General features: G+C 42.1%; 1 protein-coding gene across 1 annotated transcript; it reads left to right on the plus strand.

The window, feature by feature from the left end:
- Positions 1–889: 889 nt before the first annotated feature.
- Positions 890–17959, plus strand: LOC134345059 (extracellular calcium-sensing receptor-like). Its single transcript, XM_063045193.1, is given in 6 exon segments — positions 890–1147; positions 2127–2658; positions 2661–2755; positions 6072–6299; positions 16838–16961; positions 17052–17959. Coding segments are annotated over 6 exon segments (2145 nt in total).
- The last annotated feature ends 7238 nt before the right edge of the window (positions 17960–25197 follow it).

Below are 25197 nucleotides of genomic sequence, written 5' to 3' on the forward strand. Positions count from 1 at the left end.
ATTGCTTTCCATACATGTCGGCTGCCCTGTTGAGATCCTCCAGCAATTGTGTGTGTGTATCTCAGGATTTCCAGCATTATATAATTTCTAGTGTTTCTATGATAATTTATGGGTGCCTACACACCAACACATAGCAACGTACTGTGTCGTGTGGGTAAGTGAATATAACACTGCTCACGAAGATCCCGATCATTCTCTTTCAATGAATAGACTCTTATAGGGCGACGATAGAACATGTCATCACCTGAGCAGACACCATACTAGTTACAAGGACACAACAGATCCTGAAGTTGCTGGAAATCCTTAAAAATGCTCACAAATTATTGGTGGAACTCAGTGCCTGACAGTGTTCGTAGTGATGATTAAACAGTGAAGGTGCGGACTGAAACCCTTTATCATAACTGGAAAGGTAGCTGCTCTCCTGCTTTGCACATTCTGCTCCAGTTTGATGAAGGGCTTCTGTCCAAAATGTCAAGTATTCATTTCCTACCGGAGAACAACCTGATCGGTGAGTGAGGCCAGCATTTAGTGTCTGTTGTTTCTTCCTCGTTATCCACGAACTTGTGAAATGGGCCGCGTACCACTAGAAATAATGTTACTTTCCCGCCCTCTCGTATAACGTCCCGTGAATCCTCCGTACGGTGAAATTGAACCTATTTGGTATGTAGAGCAGGTGCAATTACCAACAATCAATATACGTCTGGAGCCAAGATCGGTGCTGAGATCATCTTGTATCGACAACAAGAAAATTGTTCCGTTTTAAATATTTCCAGATTCAGAATTGTTGAATGTCACTTCCTGATTGAATTAAGAATCTGGAGACTTCAATAAACTCGTCTTATATTTATCACACAGTTTTGGGTTTGCAAGCTTCCGACTGGCGCAGACGATGATTTTTGCCATTGAAGAAATAAATCAGAATGAGAATCTGCTCCCGGGAATCACACTCGGATATGAGATACACGACGATTGCTCGTCCTCCGCGATCGCCTCGAACGCAGCGCTCGCTTTGATCAACGGAGTAGAAGAATCAATTGAATACCCCGAATGCACAGGTTCCTCCAATGTCGCTGCCATTATTGGCTGTGGTCCATCTACGAATTCTATTGTAACTGCAAGGACAATTGGTTCTTTCGGGATCCCGATGGTAATGTGTCAAAATTTTGAATGCATTTTAACTCGGGCGGTACATCTCTTAATTAGCACGTGCACCAACAAAATAAATATATTATTTGTGACATTACAGTCGATGCAGTATGCCAAGAATTTGATATGTCCCAGTCACAGTAATAAACATCAATAACTTTATTACTTTATTTTTCCTCGTTAATTTTCGGTATAATAGAACATAAAACACAGAGCATAGAAAGGTAAAGTACAGGAACATTCCCTTCATCCCATGTGCGGTGCCGAAGTAATTAAACTATTATTTAAATGACGAACTAACTGGTCACTGTTGCCCAAAAATGCCTATATCACTTTTTTCCTGCACGTTCATGAACCCATCCAAGAGCCTTTCAAAACCTGCTATCGTATGTACCCCCTTTACCATCCCAGGCGACGTATTCCATGTACCAGACACTATGAGGAAAATCGCCCAGCATATCCTCTTTGATATATCCCATCCCTCACTTTAATGCCTTCACTATGGCATTAGAAGTCAGCACTTGACGATAGGAGAAAAGAAGATACAGGGACAATCTACTCTGTCCATGTCACATTTGTTTATATCAAACTTCTCCTCTCTGCCGTTGACCCAGAGAAAGCAACGCAAGTTTGTCAAAATTCTTGTTGGAGCTTCTGCCTTCCAATCCTGGCTGCCTCCTGCTAAACCTCGCAGGCATCCGTGCCAAAGTTCGCACATCGTCTTAATAATTGGGTGACATGAACCGTAAGCAGAAATCCTGCTGTAGCTAACCAGTGTATTATTACATGACCGATAAATAAGTTGTTTATGCAACGTTGTAAATTATGCCAGTAACATGTTGTATATTCTTTATGTTGTAACTTCAATAACAATTACGTAGAATCATAGGTAGAATCACAAAGAAACGTCAGCAGTATATCAGACACTTATAGTCTAAAGCCGGTGCCAGGTATTCATCTATTTACCTCTTTCTCAACAGGTTAGTTACTACTCCACCTATTCCTGTCTCAGCAATAAGAAAGAATACCCAACGTTTTTTAGAACTATTCCCAGCGACCAGTACCAGTCCAAAATTCTTGCTGAACTAATAAGGACGTTTGGCTGGACTTGGATTGGAACAATTAGAAGTAACACCGATTATGGTAATTTCGGAATGCAAGGATTTGTGGAACATGCAGAGAAGTTTGGGATCTGCATTGCGTACTCTGAATCATTTTACAGGACCGATTCGGCACAGAAAATCAGTAAAGTTGTCCAGGTGATTAAACAGGCGTCTACTAAAGTGGTAGTGGCCTTTGTTGACGATGGTGACATGCGAATATTATTGAAAGAGATGATCCGTCAAAATTTAACCGGTATACAGTGGATTGGAAGTGAGGCGTGGGTGACAAGAAATGTTCTTCCGGCAGAAGAAAGAGCAGTTTATCTCACCGGGACAATTGGTCTGGCCACCCCAAGGACAGAGATAGATAATCTCAGAGATTATCTTCAGAATATCCATCCTTCAACTTTCCTGGCAATATTATGGTGACAGAGTTTTGGGAAAGTCTATTCACATGCTCTTTTACCAGAGACAATGGGACAAGCCCGGAAAGCTCTCCAGGTCAAGTTCGGCAATGCACCGGGACGGAGCACGTGGAAGAGTTAGAAATCTCCCTCCTGGCACTTATCCGTGTAAGCGGAACAAGTGCTACACATGCCCTTACACTTCCTCCCTTACCACCATTCAGGGCCCCAAACATTCCTTCCAGGTGAGGCATCACTTCACCTGTGAGTCGACTGGGGTGATATACTGCGTCCGGTGCTCCCGATGTGGCCTTTTATATATTGGCTAGACCCGACGCAGACTGGGAGACCGCTTTGCTGAACATCTACGCTCTGTCCGCCAGAGAAAGCAGGATCTCCCAGTGGCCACACATTTTAATTCCACATCCCATTCCCATTCTGACATGTCTATCCACGGCCTCCTCTACTGTAAAGATGAAGCCACACTCAGGTTGGAGGAACAACACCTTATATTCCATCTGGGTAGTCTCCAACCTGATGGCATGAACATCGACTTCTCTAACTTCCGCTAAGGCCCCACCTCCTCCTCGTACCCCATCTGTTACTCATTTTTATGCACACATTCTTTCTCTCACTCTCCTTTTTCTCCCTCTGTCCCTCTAAATATACCTCTTGCCCATCCTCTGGGTCACCCCCCCCCCACTGTCTTTCTTCCCGGACCTCCTGTCCCATGATCCTCTCGTATCCCCTTTTGCCTATCACCTGTCCAGCTCTCGGCTCTATCCCTCCCCCTCCTGTCTTCTCCTATCATTTTGGCTCTCCCCCTCCCCCTCCAACTTTCAAATCCCTTACTCACTCTTCCTTCAGTTAATCCTGACGAAGGGTCTCGGCCTGAAACGTCGACTGCACCTCTTCCTACAGATGCTGCTTGGCCTGCTGCGTTCACCAGCAACTTTGATGTATGTTGCTTGAATTTCCAGCGTCTGCAGAATTCTTGTTGTTCGCTGGAATTATGTACGTTTCTGTTTCTGTTCCGCTTACAATATCAATGGAGAAAAACAGATTGCTGAAGGAACTCACCGGGCACGTAAATGGACAGTCGATCCAATTCCAGTCGCACAGAACTGTGGTCCGTTGCATTTCACGAGAAGAATTAAAATTAGAATCAAGTTTATTTTCACCGGCATGTGACGTGAGATTTGTTTACATAGCAGCAGCAGTTCATTACAATACATAATCTAGAAGAGAAAATAATAATAACAATAAATACAAATTAAAAAATAAGTAAACTTGTAAATCAAGTGCAGTATATGTAAATTGAATAGATCTTTTAAATCGTGCAAAAACAGAAATACTGCATATTTTAAAAAGTGAGGTAGTGTCCAAGGATTTAATGCCCATTTAGGAATCCGATAGCAGAGGGGAAGAAGCTGTTCCTGAATCGCTGAGTGTGTGCCCTCAGGTTCATGTATCTCCTACCTGATGGTAACAGTGAGAAAAAGGGCATGCCCTGGGTGCTGGAGGTCCTTAATAATGGAGTTGTCTTTCTGAGACACTGCTCCTGAAGATGTATTTGGTACTTTGTGTCTAGTAACGAAGATGAAACTGGTTAGATTTACAACCCTCTGCAGCTTATTTTGATCCTGTGTAGGAGCACCCTCCCCAGAGTAACTGGCAGTGACGCATCCTATCAGAATGTTCTCCAAGGTACAACTATAGAAGTTTTTGAGTGCATTTGAGTGACATGCCAAATATTTTCAAACTCCTCATGAAGTATAACCGCTGTCTTGCCATCTTACTAACTACATCAATTTTTTGGGACCAGGTTACTTCGTCAGAGATCTTGACACCCAGGAATTTGCAACAGCTCAATTCTCTATGAGGATTGGTATGTGTTCCCTCGTTTTACTGTTCCTGATGTCCACAATCAACTATTTCGTTTTACTGACGTTGAGTGCCAGGTTGATGCTGAGGCACCACTCCACCGGTTCGTGTATTGCACACTTATACGCCTTCTCGTCACTACCTGATTATCTATCACCAATGGTTGTATCGTCAGCACATTTATAGATGGTATTTCAGCTATGCTTAGACTTACAGGCATGTGTGTATCGAGAGTATTTGCAGTGGGTTAAGCACATACCCCTGAGATGCGCCAGCGTTGATCGTCAGCGAGAGGGATATGTTATCACCGATCCGCATAGATTATGGTCTTGCGTTTAGGAAGCTGTGGATCCAGTTGCAGAGGCCTGTGGATTGCGGGAATGATGGTTTTAAATTCTGAGCTATAGTGGATGAACAGCATCCTGAAAGAGGTGATGGTGTTGTCCAGGTGGCCTACAACCGTGTTGAGAGTCATTGCGATTGCATATGCCGTTGACCTATTTTGGCGCTAAGGAAATTGCAGTAGGACGAGGTCTTGCTGAGGCAGGAGTTCAGTCTATTCAAGACCAATCTTTCACAGTATTTCATCACTGGCGCTGTGAGTTCTTCTGGGCGATAGTCAACACACATTATTCTTCTTAGGCCCTGATATAATTGTTGCCTTTTTGAAGCAACTGGGAACTTCCGGCCCTGTCAGGGAGAGGTTGAAAACCTCCTTAAATACTCCCGCTAGTTGGTTTGCCCAGGTTTTCAGAGCCTTACCAAGTACTCCATCAGGACCTTCCGCCTTGCGAGGGTTCAGTCTCTTTAAAAGCAGCCTAACATTGGTCTCTGACCCGAAGTTTACACGGTAATTCAGGTGTAGCAGGGATCTTCAGAGCTGTAGTTGTGTTCTCCCTTTCGAAACGAGTGTAGAAGGCGTTGAGTTCATCTGGTGGTGAAGCATCGCTGCAATTCGTGCTGTTGGTTTCCTCTTCGTAGGAAGTAATGTCCTCCAGACCGTGCCAGAGTTCCTGTTTTTCCGATGTCACCTCCAAACTGTTTTTTAAAATTTTATTCAGTTTTTTTACTCTTGACTGCATCGTTGGCAATCTCAAATTACATCTCTTGTTTTTAAACGCAAACAACAGGAATTCTGCAGATGCTGGAAATTCAAGCAACACACATAAAAGTTGCTGGTGAACGCAGCAGGCCGGGCAGCATCTCTAGGAAGAGTTTCAGTTGACGTTTCAGGCCGAGACCCTTCGTCAGGACTCCTGACGAAGGGTCTCGGCCTGAAACGTCGACTGTACCTCTTCCTAGAGATGCTGCCTGGCCTGCTGCGTTCACCAGCAACTTTTATGTGTGTTGCTTACATCTCTTGTTTATGTGTTATTTACGCAGCACATTTCAATCATTCACGTTTACAGCAAATTTTAATCTCTGTATTTTGAATGTGTATATTTATTCCGCGGTTGACGAATAGCCTACCTTGCTTCCTTTTTCTGTCTCTTCCACCCCCCCCCCCACCCCACCACCACCACCCGCGCTCCAGTTAATGCACTACCTCCGCACCGTGAATTTCACAGCTAAGACGGGCGAAACAGTATATTTTGATAAAAATGGAGACCCGGTTCCAAGATACGAGTTTGTGAACTTACAAGCAAATTTGAAGGGGAGCGTTGACATTGTAAGCGTCGGATATTACGATGGCTCAGCTACGGCAGGGCGCGAACTAATGATGAACTTTGGAGATATCATGTGGAGTACGACCGGGAATACGGTATGGCCCTTCTTTTAACATCTATTTGCGTTAGTGAAATGGGAAACGGCCTCATGTCCTAGCTATGGCCGATAATGCTCTGAATGGAATCGCTTCATGTATTGGAAAGTTCAGTCTCCACAGTATGGTGTATTTTCTTAAGACGTTAAGTGAACGGGGGATAACTTATTGAAAGTGTATGTTATTACGTTAGATGTTGAGATCGGCTGGGCAGCTGGAGCGTGTCAACGAAGGGCAAACAGTTACGAGATAAGACTCATTTCAAACTGAGTGACGCAGGCATTTCATTTCTGAGATTTTCGTGAAAGTCTGCGATCTTCTGGCCCGGAGAGTGGTGAAGGCAAAATTCTTAGGTATATTTATGATGGAATCAGGTAAATATTCTAAAGGAATTAAAATGAAGGGGAATGTAACATAGAGCAAGTTGAAGCCAACGTAGATTGGCCATGGCCAGACGGGATGGTGCGACAGGCTCGAAGCATCGAGTACCCTACTCTCATATCATGGTGTCCTCTATTTCTCGTACCACTATAATATTTAATAATCTTGTAAACAATGCTGATAAACATCTTGGATTTGTTGATTCATACACTCATACAGTTATGGAACATTACAGCACAGAGCAGCCCCTTTTTTCCGGTCTCTTACAAGCCCAAGTATTAATCTGACGTGTCTCGTCAAGCTGAACTCGGATCATAGCCCTCCATACCTTTTCTACCCATGTACCTATCGAAACATATATTGGATTTTAAAACCGAACTCGCATCCAGCTCTTCCACTGGCATTTGTTCCACAATTTCACCATCCTCACAGTGAAGAATATCTCCCTCATGCTCTCCTTAAATTTTTCACCTTCGCTATCTAGCCTAAGTCTACAAATTCTATTCCACCCATCTTTAGAAGTAAAAGAAATCGTGCATTTATCCAATCTACCTTCAGTTTTCGACACTTCAGAGTATAAAGTAGTAACCAACACAAAACATCAGTATAACTCACGTTCTCAAGTCCAGGCAACATACATCTACCTTTTCTCTGCACACTTTCGATCTTATTGTCATCTCTCTTGCAGGTAGGGGACATGACTGCACACAATACTTAAAGTAAGTCCTCACAAACGTTAGATACAACTTCAATATAAATTCCAACTCCAGTACTCGATACATTGATTTATGGAAGCTAATGTGCCAAAATAGAATTATGAACCTATTCATTTTTAACGCCTTTTTTCAGGAATCATGAATCTGTATTCCCACATCCGACTGTTCTCCGCTGTACCCTACCTTTCACTATATAAGTCCTACTGTGGTTTCTACTCCCAAAGTGCAACAGTTGACACTTCTCTGTATTGAATTCCATCCGCCATTTTCAGTCAATTTTTCCAGTTTGTCGTGTTACCGCTGCAATCTTTCTCACTGCCCACGACGCCCCCCCCACCCCCATTTTGTGTTATACGGAAATTTGCTAATCCGTTTTACATTGTCATCTGGATTGTTGATAAAGGTGACAGCTAAAACGGGCAGAGCACCAATCATTGCTGCGCACATTAGTCAAAGACCTCCAGTTATAGAGGGAACCATCTGCTACCACTCTCTGCTTCTAGCGTGAAGCCGAAATCTAATCCACTTTGCTACCCTGTCTTGAATGCCAGGTGACTGAAATTCTTTAACCATCTTTTTCATATGAGACCTTTTCAAAGTCCTTGTTAAATTCTATGGACAAAATCAATCTTGTGTTAATCAACCTTCCTGGTAACTTCCACAAAAAATTCTATAAGATTCCTCAGACGCGACCTACCAAGCACAAAGTCATGTTGACTATTCCTAATCAGTCTCTGTCCATCGAAAACAATTATACATCAAGTCTCATAGAATAACACCCCTGCGATTATCTCCGGCTCTCCACACTTTAAATGGTAGGCTCAACATTGTGGACTTCCTTTAATAATAGAAGAAAATTAGATATTGGACCATAAAACCATAAGATATAGGTGTAGAAGTAGGCTACTTGGCCCCTCGATTCTGCTTCGCCATTAAATCATGGACAGATCCAATTCTTCCAGTCATCCCCACTCTCCGGCTTTCACCCTATAAATTTTGATGCCCTGGCTAATCAGGAACCTATCTTTCGCAGCCTTAAGTACCTCCAATGACTTGTCCTCCACAGCCGCTTGCGGCAAGAAAAATTCCACAGATTTACCACCTTCTAACTAAAGTAATTTTTCCGCATCTCAGTTCTAACAGAACGTTCTTCAGTCAAAGTCGTTCCCCCTTCTCATAGAATACACTACCATAGGAAATAACTTTGTCATATTTAATCTGTTCAGGGCTTTTAACCTTCGGATTGTTTCTCTGAGATCGCCCCTTATTCTCCAGAACTCCAGGGAATACAACCCAAGAGCTGACAGACGTTCCTCACACGTTAAACCTTTCATTCCTGGAATTATTCTCCAGAATCTCCTCTGAGCCTGTCCAATGTCAGTATACCGTTTCGAAAATAATGAGCCCAAAACTGCTCACAATAATTAAAGTGTGCTCTCACGAGTGCCTTTTAGAGCCTCAACATCGCATCTCTGCTCTAAAATTGTACACCTTCAGAAACGAATGCCAGCATTCTAATCGCCTTCTTCACAAACGACTCATCCTCGAGGTTAATCTTTAGACTATTTTGCACAAGTACACCCAAGTCCCTTTGCATCTCTGCATTTTGAATTCTCTACCCACCTAAATAATATTCTGCCCGTTTATTTCTTCCTTACACTTTTCAAAATTGTATTTCATTTGCCACTTCCTTGTCCATTCTATAAACTCTGTCTCTGCAGGCTCCCTGTTTGCTCAACGCTACCCGCTCCTCCACCCTATCTTCGTAACATCGGCAAATTTAGCCACAAATCAATTTTACCGCAGTCCAAATCATTGACGTGCATCGGAAAAAGCAGCGGTCCCCTCACCGACCCCTGTGAAACAACACTGGTAACCAGCAGCCAGCCAGAATGGAATACTTTTGTTCTCACTCTCTGTTTCCTGCCGATTAGCCAATGCTCCACCAATGTCAGTATCTTCCCTGTAATTCCGTGGACTCACATCTTGTTTTGCAGCCTCATGTGCGGCACCCTGTCAAAGGCCTTCTAAAAATCCAAGTATACCACGTCTACTGAATCTCCTTTGTCAACCCTGGTTGAAATTTCCTCAAAGAATTGCAGTAGGTTTGTCAGGCAGGATTGGCCTTGGCCTATGTTGTCATGTACTTCCACGTACACCATAATCTCATCCCTAACAATCGATTCCAACAACTTCCCAATCAAAATGTCAGGTTACCAGGACAAAGTTTCCTTTTTGATGTCTTCCAGCCTTCTTAAATAGCAGAGTAACATTTGCAATTTTCCAGTCATTCGGTACAGTGCCAGAATCTGTCGATTCTTAAAAGATCTCTATGTTTTCTATGTTTCTATGTTTCTAAATCTCATGTTTCTCACGGACATTTCTACTATTATTCGGGAACCCGCAATGTTTGCACAAGCCTCGCACAGGATCCGCTGGAACGCCTTTTCAGGCCAGGGGGATTGAATGCCTTAATATGCCCCAATAGTGCAAACACCTACCCCTCTGTAATCAGCAAAAGATCCAAAGGAAAGGCAGATGTGCTGAAGGCATGGATAGAAACATGATACTGTCGCCATTAGTGATGACTGCTGGCAGGAGTGCTGGCCTGCCAGCACAGTATTTCGTGGTTATTTTAGATGTGACAGAGCTGCGGGGTTTGGAGTGGAGAGGTGACGATATTTGTCAAGGAAATTGTCACGGCTGTGCTCAGTCTGGATAAATTGGACGATTCGTTTAGTGATGTATTATGGGTGGGACTGAGTAATAAGAAAGCTACGACCACATTAATGGGGCTATACTACAGACCATGCAACAGTCCGTGGATATACAAGAACAAATTTGCAGAGAGATCGCAGATTGTTGTAAGAAGAATACGGTTATAATGGTAGGTAATTTTAACTTTCCACATATTGACAGGGACTCACATACTACGGAGTAGACGGAACAGAGTTTGTCAGCCGTGTTCAACGAAGCTTCATCCATCAGTACGTAGAAGTCCCAACGAGAGAATGTGCTTGATTACTATTACGGAATGAGGTAGCAAAGGTGAAAGAATTACACGTTGAGGAAGAAGTAGCGTCCAGTGAGCACAATGCGGTTACTTTCGTAGCAAATATGAAAGACGATCCGTCTGGTCCGTGGGTTGAGATTCTAAATGATACAAAAGCCAATTTTAATGGTATTAGAAAGAATTTTAATGTGTGGATTAGGACAGGTTGCTTTCTGGCAAAGGTGTATTTTGCAATTTAGAAGCCTGCTGAACTGAAATTGTGACAGTATACGGTTTGCATGTGCAAGTCTAATTAAAAAGTAAAAATAGCTCATGTAATGAACCTTACTCTTCAAGCGATCGATTCCCCGCTTAAGAGGAAACGGAACGGAGATGTACAGCAGGCATGAGCAGGTTGGAACAAATGCGGTGCCTATAGAGTATAATATAAGAGAAAACTTTAGAACCAAATCAAAAGGGTTAAAGGAATGGATGAGTTTGCCCAGCAAACAGGTCAAGAAGATTCCCGATAGATTCTGTAGATCTGTTAAGAGCAAAGGGATAGCACAGGACAAAATATGTCGTCTGGGAGATCAGAACGGTAATCGATGCGTAGAGCCAAGAGAGATGGGACCGATATTAATTGATTGATTGCATCTGTCTTTACTCAGGAGACGGACACAGATTATATAGAAGTAGGGCAAAGCGGCATCAGCTTAATGGAGCTTATGCAGTTTACAGTGGAGAAGTTGTTTGCGGTCTTGGGGAAAATAGTCGGAATACGTCCACAGCGCTTGCCAAGGTGTTTCTTCGGAGTCTGCGGAGGCAAATGCGAAACTGGCAAGGGCCTTAGCAAATAAATTTAAATCATCCTTAGCTGCAGGTGTGGTGTCAGAAGATTGGCAGATAGCCAGTGCTCCTGAATTAAATTGGGAAATTATAGGCCGGTTAGCATGTCACCACCGTTGATAAAATTATTGGAAATTATTCCAATGGAAAGGATATACGTGTATTTGGATAGACAAGGACTGATGAAGGATAGTCAGGTTAGGATTGGTGTGCGATAGGTCTTTTCTAACAAATCTCATAGTTTCTCGATGAAGTTACCAGGAAAGTTGATGAAGGCACAACAGTGGGTGTTGACGACATGGTCTAAGCAAGGCAATTAACATTGATCAGCATTGCAAGTTAGTCAAGAAGAAACAATCATTCGGCATTCAAGATCAGTTAGTAAATTGGATTAGAATTGAAAGAGAAGCCAGAGAGTGTCAATAAATGGTTGCCTTCCTGACTTGAGGCCTGTGTCTACTGAAGCGTTTCGGGGACACGAGCTGGCCCCGCTGTTGTTTATCATTTACATCAACAACCTGGATTGTTACGTGGTTAACTGGAACAGCAAATTTACGGAATACATCAAGGGCGTAGGACTTGTGGACAGAAAGGAGGACTATAGTGTCTTGCAATGAGATCTGGACCACCTGGAAAAATGTCTGAAAAAGGCTGTGGAATTTAATGCAGGTACGTTCGCGGTGTTACATGTCAGTAGGTACAGCTAGGGTAGGTCTTACACAGTGTAATTTGGAACAATGCATCCGGAAATACAGGCCGATAATTCATTAAATTACACAGGTGGATAGACTAGAACAAAAGCATTTGGCACATTGGCTCTAATAATGCAAAGGATTAGGTATAGGAGATGTGCTTTAATATTGAGGTTGTATAAGATATGTGTGAGCTGCAAATTGGAGAATTGTGTGCTGTTTTGTTCAACTATCTACAGGAAAGATGTAAATCCGTTCGGGAGAGGGCAGCGAAAACTTCCAAGGAGTATGACAGGTCACGAGGGTATGATTGAATAAAAAATATTGAATATAGAGGATTGAGACGAGTTTTGATGGAGCTATACGGAATTACGCGGGGTCTAGATCGGGTGTTTACAAGTAGGCTTTCTCCACTGAGGTTGGGTGAGACTCAAATAGAGGTCATGTGTTAATGGTGAAAGGTGAAAGATTCAAGGCCAACGAGGAGAAACATCTTCATTCAGAGGATCGTCAGACTTTGTAACGAGCTGCCAGTGCAAGTGGTGCAGGCAAGCAACATTTCAATGTTTAACAGAAAATTGGATAAATTACATGGATAGTGGGTGTATCGGAAGCGATGGGTCCGGTGCGGGTCGATGAGCATAGGCATCATCTCTGTAACCTAATGCAGCTTTACCTTACCTCTAGACTCTTTATCCGTTTCCAGAGTGGACACAGATGGAAGAAATTCATTTAATATGCCCTCCGTCTTTTTTTTTAACTCCAAGCATATATCACCATTCTGCTCTTTTAACTCTTGCTATCGTTTTGCTCTTAATATATCACTAGAAGGTTTAGGATTCACCAACAAGTTTCCTGCTAAATCAACCTCATGCCTTCATTTATCTATCTTTAATTTCCTTCTCAACTTTTCTCTTGTGTTCCTTATATTCTCGGTAAGTACCAAGTTTAATCATGCCATGAACTCTCATTCTGTCTATTTTCTTCCATTACTTAAACAGGAAACTCATCGGTTTCCCTACAATAACCCCTGCATTGAAATGTAACTCAGACATTAGTCCATGGTGCTCAGCTTTTGCTTGCAGACTTTTCATGTAGACTTAACAACAGTGTTTCCTACGAACATTTCATTCTCTCCGATGCAAAGCACACAAAATGTTGGAGGAATTCAGCAGGCCTAGCATGTCTACAGAAAAGAATAAACAGTCGACGTTTCAGGCCTTCATCAGGACTGGAAAGAAAGAGAAGATCAGAGTAAGAACGTGGGGGAGTAGAGGGAGAGGTACATGGGTGTGGGTGACTGGTGAAACCGGGAGATAGGGAGGGGATTAAATAAACAGCTCGGAAGTTGATTGGTGAGAGACGAAGTGTTGTGGAATGGGTAATATGGTAGGAGAGGTTATAAGAACATGGGCGAAAGGGAAGGCGGAGGAGGCTTAGAGGGTGGTGATGCGCAAGACATGAGATAAGATGAGAAAGGGAATTATGAGTGGGGAGATCAATGTTAATCCCATCAGGCTGAGGGTACTCTATCGGAATATCAGATGTTTTATTTCCAAACTGAATGTTGCCTCATAGCGGTGGAAGAGAGGGTCATGGACGGACATCTGTAAATGAGATTGGGAACTATAATTTAAATAAATCGCTACCGGTCCATCCTGCTTTTTCTCTGGCGGACAGGACATAAATAAAAGCGGTCTCTCAGTCTACCTTAGGTCTTACCGATATTCAGGAGGCTACACCATGAGCTCTAGATATAGTATGTTAGCAGAATCACTCGTTGCAAGAATGATCAGCGAGGCACAGAAAGTCTGTATTGACTGAGAAGTAACTTTTGTTGTTCCAGCTAAAAAGCACGTGGATTCACAAACTATCTCCACGTGCGCACACTAATAGAATTGTCTGACAATCCATGAACAGTCAACCAAGATGAAAGATATTACCCGGGAAAGAAGTCTACGTTGGCCAGGAGTTCCACGTGGGCCCGATTTCCATTTGTCCGTGTGGCCCTCCTTATCCGCAATGGTTGGTCTCTGGTTGTAGGGGAGTTATCGCCTCTGTGTATTTGGTGCTCATGAGTCTTATACTGTACTTCATCAAATGAACAGGTCAATCTCCAACACATTGGCTCAAGGTCACCAGACCTACGTGGGTCCATTTCTTACCGGGCATTGTAGAGGTCTATAATTACCATTGCATCATGCATCAGCCCACCGCAGCCTTGTGTATTTGTTCCTGTACACTCTGATTTGATCTAAACCAGTTAAATAAGTGTCACGTACCACGTGACAGGTTAAAGAACCAGCAGAAATGTAAACTACCTTGGAGTCTGATATTGATATTATCTAATACCATTTATCTGTAACTACGCAGTACAATAATATAAATTCAGATAAATCAAACAGGTTAGCAATGATTATATATATAATCATTTATATATATATATATATATATATATATATATATATATATATATATACACATATATATATGTGTGTGTGTGTGTGTGTGTGTGTGTGTGTGTGTGTGAGTGTGTGTGTGTGAAAATATAAACACCAACCCTCTTCAAGCATAGGGGTAACTGGATACAGTCTTAAGATGATGAGTAAAGTTCAGTTCAGTTCGTGGTATTCAGTTGAGTAGAGATGGAAAGAGACAGGTGTTTAGTTCTTCAGGTGTGCTGAATACCATCGATCTTCCCGTTGTCCTCCGAAATCCTTTAGAAGTCAGTGATGTGACCACAACAATGGGACCGTTTTCTGTGGTGGAGTTATCAACCCAGGCGAGGGTTAGACACGCTAACAAGTTCCGACTGGTCACACCTTTTCCACACTGCGAGAGCCACTGATCGATTCTCCTGATCCATCCTCTGAAACCCCACTTTCCTGTGGGCACAAAGAAGCTCATCCAGTGTCCAAAATCATGTGTCTGTGTGTCTACCATCTAACACAGTATAGTTTTCAGGCGTTCAAATACCCCCTGGCAAAGGTCACTCCACACGTCTCTGTCACTCTTCCCTAGGAGTGTCATTAGGCGGAGAGGGTTATCTGCGAAGTTTTTACAAAACTTACGATAATACACAAGCATTCCCAAAAAACCTTCTTAAAGCTTTCTTGACCGTCAGAACGGGAACCTCAGCAATACCTTGAACCTTGGCCCTGTATAGGAGCCAGTTGGCCCTGCCCTGCTATGAAGCCAAGATAAGTAACAGTAGCATGACCAAATTCACTTTTAGCGAGGTTCACGGTAAGATTGGCCTTGAAAAGTCTGTGAGATAGTTTTTTTACAATGCTACAATATGTTCTTCCCACGTGTCACATTGTGCAGTTAGATGATAAGAGAGGGCAAGCGGAATCCTATTCCTGACGTGACGGCTGGAATGTGGGGTGTGGGCAGATGTGAGCGAAATGGAAGTGATGCGGGTGAAGGCAGCGTTGATGGTGAGGAAGTAGAACCCGTTTTGTTTGAAGAAGGATGATATCTCAGTAACTCTGGAATGAAAAGACTCAGTTTGAGAGCAGATGCAGCGGAGATTCATGAACTAAAATAAGAGGATGGCGTTTTTTCAATTATCTTTTTATCTCTTTCACCTTTTAATTTCCCAGCTCGTTTCCTCACCAGCAGTCTATCTTACGGTTTCACCGAACACCTGCACCTTATATTTCTTCCTCCCCAGTCCCCACCTGCTTAAATTGCCATCCAGCATGCTGAAGGGTCTCACCACGAAACGTCGACTGTTTACTCTTTTACATGGATGCTGCTTGCCCTGCTGAGTTTCTCCTGCATTTTCTGTGTGATGCTTTGGATTTCCAGACTTTGTAGTGTGTCGTGTGCTTGTGATACCACTGTCTCCTCTGGCGCTCTGGTTCAGGTCACAAAATAACTCTGGTTTAAACCACCCCCGTGCAGCAATAGTAAACCACTCTATTTCAGGTGCAAACTCTCCCTTTTATGCAGGACCAAAATTCTCAAGAAGAGGGCGAGGTCCTCTAAATAACTGAAGTTGACCGTCCTGCACCATCTTCTAAGCCACGTTTTCAACTGCATAATCTTCCTTTTCATCGCCTCACTTGCACGTGGCAATCCAGAGATCATTACCTCAATGTCATGTCGTTAACTTAGCACCCAATTCCCTGTACATATTTTTCTGGGCCTTGTCAATTTTCGTACCCATATCATTGGTACCAACGTGGACCACGGCCGCTGGCTGCTCACTCGACCACTTAAGAATATGGTGGACTCGTTTTGAGATGTATCTGACGCTGGCATTGGAAGGAAACTCACCATATGGAAATCTCGTACTCTTCCACAGAACTTCCTGTCGCTTCCAAAAAGAAAACATCACCTATCACTGCAGCACGCCAGATCTTCCAACCCCCATCCCCTTCCCTTCTGAGCTGAAGAGCCAGATTAAGTGGCTGGCTCTCCTCTTCCCCCATCCAGTCAGTTATCCAATTACCTAGATCTTGCATATTGGGGGTAAGTACTTAGCAGTAACTAAGGCTCGCGATTAATTGGGAGTTTAGGCATAAACAGTTGCACACAAATGGAAAGTAGCTTACGGTCTCTGTTACTAATATGGTCGTATTCCCATGGGAGTTAATTCAGCTGTGCCCATTTGCCGCTACTGTTTTTTCACCTTGGGCGATGAGCTCCTGATTTCGAACTCCAGAGTTCACCTCCTATGCTTTGACTCCGTACACCCTTTTCTCCAGGTTTGCTCGTCAGCTATGTTAGCAACCATCGTCTGTGGCTTCGCATCCGTTCACATATAATATTGTCCAGGTAACTCATTTCAACGTTCGCTGGATGATAAATTTTCTTTTACTTTAGATATTCAATTTCAAGCTTAGCTTGTTAAATGGTGCATGTGAACATCCAATAGATACCTATTTTCTGTTGGTTCAGATCCCACAGGCAACTTGCTCCGAGCCCTGTCTTGCTGGAACACGAAAAGTCAGCCAGAAAGGGCAGCCGATATGTTGTTTTGACTGTGCAGAGTGCGCGGATGGTGAAATCAGCAATGTCACTGGTAAGTGCAAAGATGAAGAGCAATGTCTCTCGACTCCAGTATTAGATATTCACATTTGTTTTCATATCAAATGAATATCTTTTTTTCCAGATTCCATTGATTGCATCAAGTGTCCCGCGGAGTATTGGTCCAATCGGGCAAAAACAAAATGTGTTCTCAAGAAAGTTGAGTTCCTTTCCTTCACCGAACTTCTGGGCTTTGTTTTAGTCACGCTTGCTCTAATGGGTATAGGTTTTACAGTGGCCATCGCTGTGATTTTCTACCGGTATCGGGAAACCCCAATGGTCAAAGCAAATAACTCCGAACTCAGTTTCCTGCTCCTCTTTGCCCTCCTGCTTTGCTTTATTTTCTCCCTCGCCTTCATTGGAGAACCGACCGGCTGGTCTTGCATGTTGCGCCGCACAGCTTTCGGAGTTGTGTTCGTTCTTTGCATTTCCTGCATTTTGGGCAAAACCATCCTTGTCGTGGTTGCCTTTAAAGCAACTCTTCCCAACAACAATGTGATGAAGTGGTTCGGACCGACGCAGCAACGTCTGGGTGTCTTCAGTCTTCCCTTTTTGCAAGGTTTAGTGTGCGTTGTGTGGGTAAGTGTGTCACCACCCTCCCCACTGAAAAACATGAGTCATTACAGAGATATCATTATTCTAGAATGTAACGTGGGCTCATTGACCGCCTTTTACTTAGTGTCGGCCTATATTGCACTGCTGTCCATCGTGTGCTTATTGCTTGCATTCCTTGCCCGGAATCTACCAGACAATTTTAACGACGCCAAGTACATCACTTTCAGCATGCTGATCTTTTGCGCTGTTTGGATAACTTTTATTCCAGCTTACGTGAGCTCTCCAGGAAAGTACACAACGGCTGTAGAGGTGTTCGCTATCTGGGCATCGAGCTTCGGTCTGCTCCTGTGCATTTTTGCACCGAAATGTTACATTCTATTACTGAAACCGGAAATAAATACGAAGAAATGTATGATGGCTAAAGGGACTTCATTGTAAATGCCAGCTTCCCTTTATATCATCGTCACATTCATGTATGCAGTCCTCATTCATTAAACTGTGATTGGAATCGTTTGATACATTCGAAATTCAATTACCCATGATGAAACGTTGGAGCAGACCCGATGGGAGAATGGCCTACTTCTGCTCCTATATCTTATGGACTTATGGTCTTACATAGAAATGTAACATTGTATGAATTTAAAACAAGTGTTTAATAATTTAAAATCTGTTGCAATATTTTTGTTTGGAAAGTGCGTACGTTTATGAGCGAATGTGACAAAAAGGAAATGTGATGTCCGATTTACTGTATATTTCTGGTTCCTGCATTATTAAAATTCTTCTTCTGTCAATACGGATCATAATTTCACTCAAACGCAAACGCTGTCAATATGTCAGTCCGATTGGAACTTGGAGAACTTCAAAGATTGCACTTTCTTTCTTTTGTGTTATTATTGAATCAATTAAGACCAGTCATTGGAGAATAGATTTCTAGTGATGAAAGTCAGTAAAAATCCTCAGTTTTATATCTCAAACACAATTAGTAGCTATATTATTCGTTTCCAAAATAAACGAGCACGGTGCCAACTGCTGTTTTCTTTTCCCCCGTCCTCTTTATTTTCGATATTATTGACCCATCGAGACTGCTCCGCCATTTTAAAACAGCTGATCTTTTTCCCTCTGCTTTTGCAATTCATGGATATTTGAGTTACTGTCGTTTTCCTGTCAGTTGGACGAAGCTGGACATTCTTCTCTGACCTCTTTCATCAACAAGGCCTTTTTCACCCACAAAGCTGCCGCTCACCTGATCATTCTCCCTAAACTCCAGAGACTGTTGTGTGTGCAAATCACTGCAGATCAGTTGTTTCTGAAATCCTCAAACCCATCGTTTAATAAATATTGGGGTCACTTAGGTTCTCCACAGGAACGAAAATGATTTTGGAAGATAGCAGCCTGGCTCCAAACACAGCTCTTTCAGAACTCCTTTATGTAGACCAACAGGACATTGGAACCTGTTAGTTTTTTGAATAATTTCCAGAGGCAGCATTGCAAGTACTGTACAAGGATCTGATAGTAGTGCTATTGAACCATTATAAATACACTCTGTGCCCACTTTATTACATGCAGCTACATACCTGCTAGTCAATGCAGATATATAACAGCTATTATATGGCAGCAACTCAAGAATAAAAAAACATGAATTTAGGGTTAATCGCTTAATTTTCTGATCACAACAAATATCAGAATGGGGAACAAATGTGGAATGACGGACTTTGATAGTGAATAATTACTGATGCCAGATTGGGTTTGAGGATTTCAGAAACAGCTGATCTGCAGTGATTTTCACGCACAACAGTCTCAGGAGTTTAGAGAGAATGATCAGGTGAGCGGCAGTTTTGTGGGTGAAAAAGGCCTTGTTGATGAAAGAGGTAAAGAGAAGAATGTCCAGCTTCTTTCCAACTGACAGGAAAACGACAGTAACGCAAATATAAGTTAGATTTTGAAAGCCTTTCAAATAGTTTCTCCACCGCAGTAACGTGTATTTCCCAAGTATCATTTCCTGTAACTAAATCATCAATATAGTCATCTGTATCTTTGAACCCATGAATTACAGAATTAATCATCCGCTGGAAAGCTCCTGGTGCATTCTTCATCCCACTAGGAAGGATATTATATTCCTATAACCCAGATGGGGTTACAAATGCAGAAATATAAGATCCTAAAGGGATTGGACAGGCTAGATGCGGGAAGATTGTTCCCGATGTTGGGGAGTTCCAGAACGAGGGGTCACAGTTTGAAAATAGAGGGGAAGCCTTTTAGGACCGAGATTAGGAAAAACTTCTTCACACAGAGAGTGGTGAATCTGTGGAATTCTCTGCCACAGCAAACTGTTGAGGCCAGTTCATTGGCTATGTTTAAGAGGGAGTTAGACATGGCACTTGTGGCTACAGGGGTCAGGGGGTATGGAGGGAAGGCTGGGTTCTGAGTTGGATGATCAGCCATGATCATAATAAATGGCGGTGCAGGCTCGAAGGGCCGAATGGCCTACTCCTGCACCTATTTTCTATGTTTCTATGTTTCTATTAAATCTCTCTACCTCTATCCATCAATGGAACACACCAATAACCTTTTAACAAATCAATCTTTGTAAGGAACTTTGCTTTCCCACTTTATCCACATAATTATCCACTCTAGGGATTGGATATGCATCCGTTTTTGTCACAACATTTACCTTCCTGTAATCAGTACAAAACCGAATACTACTGTCTGTCTTAGGCACCATAACACACGTGGAACTCCATTTCGAATTAGGAGGTCTAATAATATTATTCTCCAACATATACTTAATTTCTTGTTCAGTAAGTTCACATTTTTCCATGTTCATCCGAAATAGATATTGCTTTATAGGTTTGGTTTCACCAGCATCTACATCAAGTGACGCTACAGTGGTTCTTTTCGGAACGTCGGGAAATAAATCGCTATTAAATTAAAAAAGAAAACTGCTTCAGCTGCTGCCTGTGCTCTGGCTGTAAATTAGCTAATCTCTCATCAATATTTTCCAGAATTGTTGAGTTTGGTAACCTGGCAGAATTAAGTTGGGTTTAAAATGAGTCATCAGATGAATCATCCATTAAGTTACTAGTGGGATCAGACTCATCATTATTGACCACAACAGTCATCGTAGCGGACTGTTTCTCGCAATATGGTTTTATCACATTTATATGACAAAGCTTTGTTGGCCTTCTTCTGTCTGGTGTTTTTATCACATTTTCCACATCATTAACTTTAGATATAAACTCATAATCACCATGAAATTTAGCTTGTAACTGGTTCGTTTGTTCCGAGAAAAGAACCAACACCTTATCTCCAGGCTTAGAAGACCTGGTTCTAGCTCCCTATGATACCAAGATTACAGTTTCTCCTGAGCCGTTTTTTAATTTTCTTTAGCTGAGCTACAAGCTTTATGAAATCTTTCCTTAAATTTTAAAACATAATCCAACAAATTAGTGTGTACCTCTTTATTAATCCACTGTTCATTTAACAAGGCCAAAGGTCCTCTAACTCTATGCCCAAACACAAGTTCAAAAGTACTGAAATCTAGGGATCTCTGCACTGATTCCTGTACGGCAAATAGAAGTAAATACACGCCCTCATCCCAGTCATGTTCATTTTCCACACACTACGTCCTAATCATTGTTTTTAGGGGTAGAATATAACCTCTCCAACGCTCCTTGCGGTTCTGGATGGCACTCAGACGAGGTAATCTGATTTGCACCCAGTTTATAAACCATCTGCTGGAACAATCCAGACGTAAAATTACGACCTTGATCAAATTGTCTTTCCTTAGCGAACCCAAAGTAAGTAAATAATTATATAAGAGCCTTTATTACGGTTGTAGCCGTTATATTCCTAACCGCTATTGCCTCTAGAAACCTTGACGCTGTGCACATGATGGCCAGCATATAATGATGGCCAGATTTAGTTTTTGGTAATGGGCCTACACAAGCTGTAATAATTTTTGAAAACGGTTCACCAAATGCAGGAATAGGTTGCTGGAGTAACTTGATTCGGTTTACCCAAAATTGGGCGTGTATGGCATGTTCTGCAAAAGGTCACCACGTCTTTTCTTAAACTAGGTCAGTGGAAATGTTTAAAAACCTTGTTCACAGTTTTCTTCACACCTTGTGGCTACCTAAAGGCATACTATGAGCCACAGTTAAAAACTCATTCCGGTAAACTTTAGGAATAAGTACCTGATGAGAAAACTTCCACTCCTCACTTGCAGGAATGGTAGGTGATCTCCACTTCCTCATTAATACTCCCTTCTCAAAATAATATCCTACTGGCCCTTCTCAATTTCACTATCTGGAACAGTTATTTCATTTAATTTGATAATCTCAGGGTCTCTACACCGCTCTGTTATCATGTCCTTCCGAGATTAAGACAAATCTTCATGGTCACAAATACCACAAGAATCTTGATCAAACAATGAAGGTAAGAAAGCTTCTGACACATCCTCAAAATTCGAATCCCCATTTCAACAGTCATGGATAACAGTCCTGTCCTGCAGATCAATCTTTTTAGCCATAGCTCCGGTTACGATATGGGTGGAATCCGTGTTAGAATCCATCTTTGGTTCCTCAGAAATGTACTTTATTATCAAATGTACTTCAGGACAAACTTGTCCATGTGCTAAGTCATTTCCTAACAGCAAAGAAACATCATTCATGGGTAAACTGGGTTGTAGTCCTACTTTATCAAGTCCTGTATCTAACCCTGAACTTAAACTTATATTCTACAAATGTACAGGCATGTGGGCTCTCCCAATACCTCGTATATAATTTACCTCATCAATGTCAGACTCATCACTAAACTTTAGAACACTGTCTAACATAAGTGACTGAGAAGCTCCAGTTTCCCTTAGGACTTTTATAGGCACCAGAGTGGATCACTCTTTCAAGGATACAAATCCTTCAGTTATAAAATGATCATATCCCCAATTGACAGACTCTGACAAAGCTTCATTTGTATATATTGAACCCTTTGGATTTACAGGTGTTACAATATGTTGCACACAAGGATCTGGGACTGCCTCCTTCTCGTTCTTCTTCATTCGGAAACAGTTAGCTATTACATGACAAGCTTTCTTATAATAATAGGACCAAAATGATGTTGACTGTATGGACTTCAGTAAGGCCTTTGACAAGGTTCCACACGGAAGGTTAGTTAGGAAGGTTCAATCATTAGGTATTAATATTGAAGTAGTAAAATGGATTCAGCAGTGGCTAGATGGGAGATGCCAGAGAGAAGTGGTGGATAACTGTTTGTCAGATTGGAGGCGGCTGACTAGTGGTGCGCCTCAGGGTCCTGTACTGAGTCCAATACTGTTTGTCATATACATTAATGATCTGGTTGATGGGGTGGTACATGGATTAGTAAGTATGCAGATGATACTAAGATAGGTGAAGTTGTGGATAATGAAGTAGGTTTTCAAAGCTTGCAGTGAGATTTAGGCCAGTTGGAAGAGTGGGCTGAAAGATGGCAGAGGGAGTTTAACGTTGATAAATGTGAGGTGCTACATTTTGGTACGACTAATCAAAATAGGACATGCATTGTAAATGGTAGGGGGTTGAAGAATGCAGTAGAACAGAGGGATCTAGGAATAATGGTGTATAGTTCCCTGAAGGTGAAATCTCATGTGGATAGGGTGGTGAAGAAAGCTTTTGGTATGCTGGCCTTTGTAAATCAGAGCATTGAGTATAGGAGTTGGGATGTAATGTTGAAATTGCACAAGGCATTGGTGAGGCCAAATTTGGAGTATTGTTCACAGTTTTGGTCACCGAATTAGAGGAACGATGTCAACAAAATAGAGAGAGTACAGAGAATATTTACTAGAATGTTACCTGGTTTTCATCACCTAAGTTACAGAGAAAAGTTGAACAAGTTGGGTCTTTATTCTTTGGAGCGTAGAATGATGAGGGGGGACCTGATAAAGGTGTTTAAAATTATGAGGGGGGCAGAGAGAGTTGACGTGGATAGGCTTTTTTCCATTGATATTGAGGGAGATTCAAACAAGAGGACATGAGTTGAGAGTTAAAGGGCAAAAGTTTAGTGGTAACATGAGGGGGAACTTCTTTGCTCAGAGAGTGGTAACTGTTTCGAACGAGCTTCCAGCAGAAGTGGTTGAGGCAGGTTCGATGTTACCATTTAAAGTTAAATTGGATAGCTATATGGACAGGAAAGGAATGCAGGGTTATGGGCTGCGTTCAGCTCGGTGGGACGAGGTGAGAGTAAGTGTTTGGCACGAACTAGAAGGGCCGCGATGGCCTCTTTCCGTGCTATAATTGTTATATGCTTATATAGTTATATAAAGTGTCTTTCCTTCACATGCTTCCCTTCATCCTTTACTTTCACACTAACTTCTGATTTAATTTCTGGTTTACCTTGACTCTCTATGCGACTTTTCCTTTTAAAAGTTCTACCCGGAGAAAAGTTAGCCTTATGGATTAAAGCATACTCATCTGCTAACTTAGCAGACTCCTGCAATGTAGCTGTGTCCCTCTCATTTAAGTATGTCCTTACTTCAACAGGGATGCTCCTTTTAAATTCCTCCAATCAAATTAATTCTTTTAATTGATTATACTTCCCATTCACATTTTTGAGGAAGCCCATCTCTCAAGACACACAGATTTATCGCAGGCAAATTCCACCTAAGGTTTTTCCACGGATTTCTTCAAGTTTCTGAATCTTTATCTATAAGCTTCGGGAACCATTTCATATGCTTTTAGTATATGCTGCTTGAAAATATCATAATCAACTGCTTAGTCAACAGTTAGAGCTGTATAAACTTGTTGTCTCTCTAATTAAACTTTGTAACATCACTGGCCATTTATCTTTCGGCCACCCTGAAATCAGAGCAACTGTTTCAAAATGTTGGAAATAATTGTCCACTTCTGCATCCTCAAATAGAGGAGCCTATATAACCTCCCGACAAGCAACAAACTAGATCCAGAGGACTGAACCTCCACCTTTAATTTCTGCATCGCTAGCTCAAATTCCCTCTTTCTATCTACTTCTCTAGCTTCGAATTCCTTCTGTTTATTTGCAGCTTCTAACCGACTTCGTTCCAAATCGACTGCAATTTTTTTTGTTTTAAGTCAGCTACTACTGTAAGCTTTTCTACGCTACCTGATCCAGGTGCAACTGGATTGCTGCTTTACTTACAGCGAACCTATCTAACTCTGCTTCATCAAAAACATCTGAATTTATATCGTGTTCCGCGATTTTCCTCTGAATGACCGGCCTTGTTGTAACCCTCGAAATTCCTTTAAGTTCCAACCTTCTAGCAATCTAGGCTACATAATCCTTTTTCGCCTTTCCTAATAACTCCGAGTCTGGCAATGCCATAAACTCCTCAATGTTTATTGGTGCCGAAAGCACCTACAGACTGACCAAACAAAAGAGTCGGGTATTTCCCTGTTCCAAATCAGATTGATAATTAAACAAGCATTTAGGTTCGAAATCGAAGCAAACCCGGACGAGCCCCAGTTTTTGTCACATGACCAGAAACAATGAATATATAATTGAGTCACGTTTTATAAACAAACAAACATTTTGAACTCTGCTCAACAATAGTGAGAAGTATTCAAACGACTAACTTAACCGGAAGTTAACGGCTATACGGCAAATCTGGAACAGTTCTTAAAGTGGTAAATTCGAACACATTCTTAAAATGG

This window comes from Mobula hypostoma, chromosome 4 (assembly GCF_963921235.1).
Source record: "Mobula hypostoma chromosome 4, sMobHyp1.1, whole genome shotgun sequence".
Classification (NCBI taxonomy): domain Eukaryota; kingdom Metazoa; phylum Chordata; class Chondrichthyes; order Myliobatiformes; family Myliobatidae; genus Mobula; species Mobula hypostoma.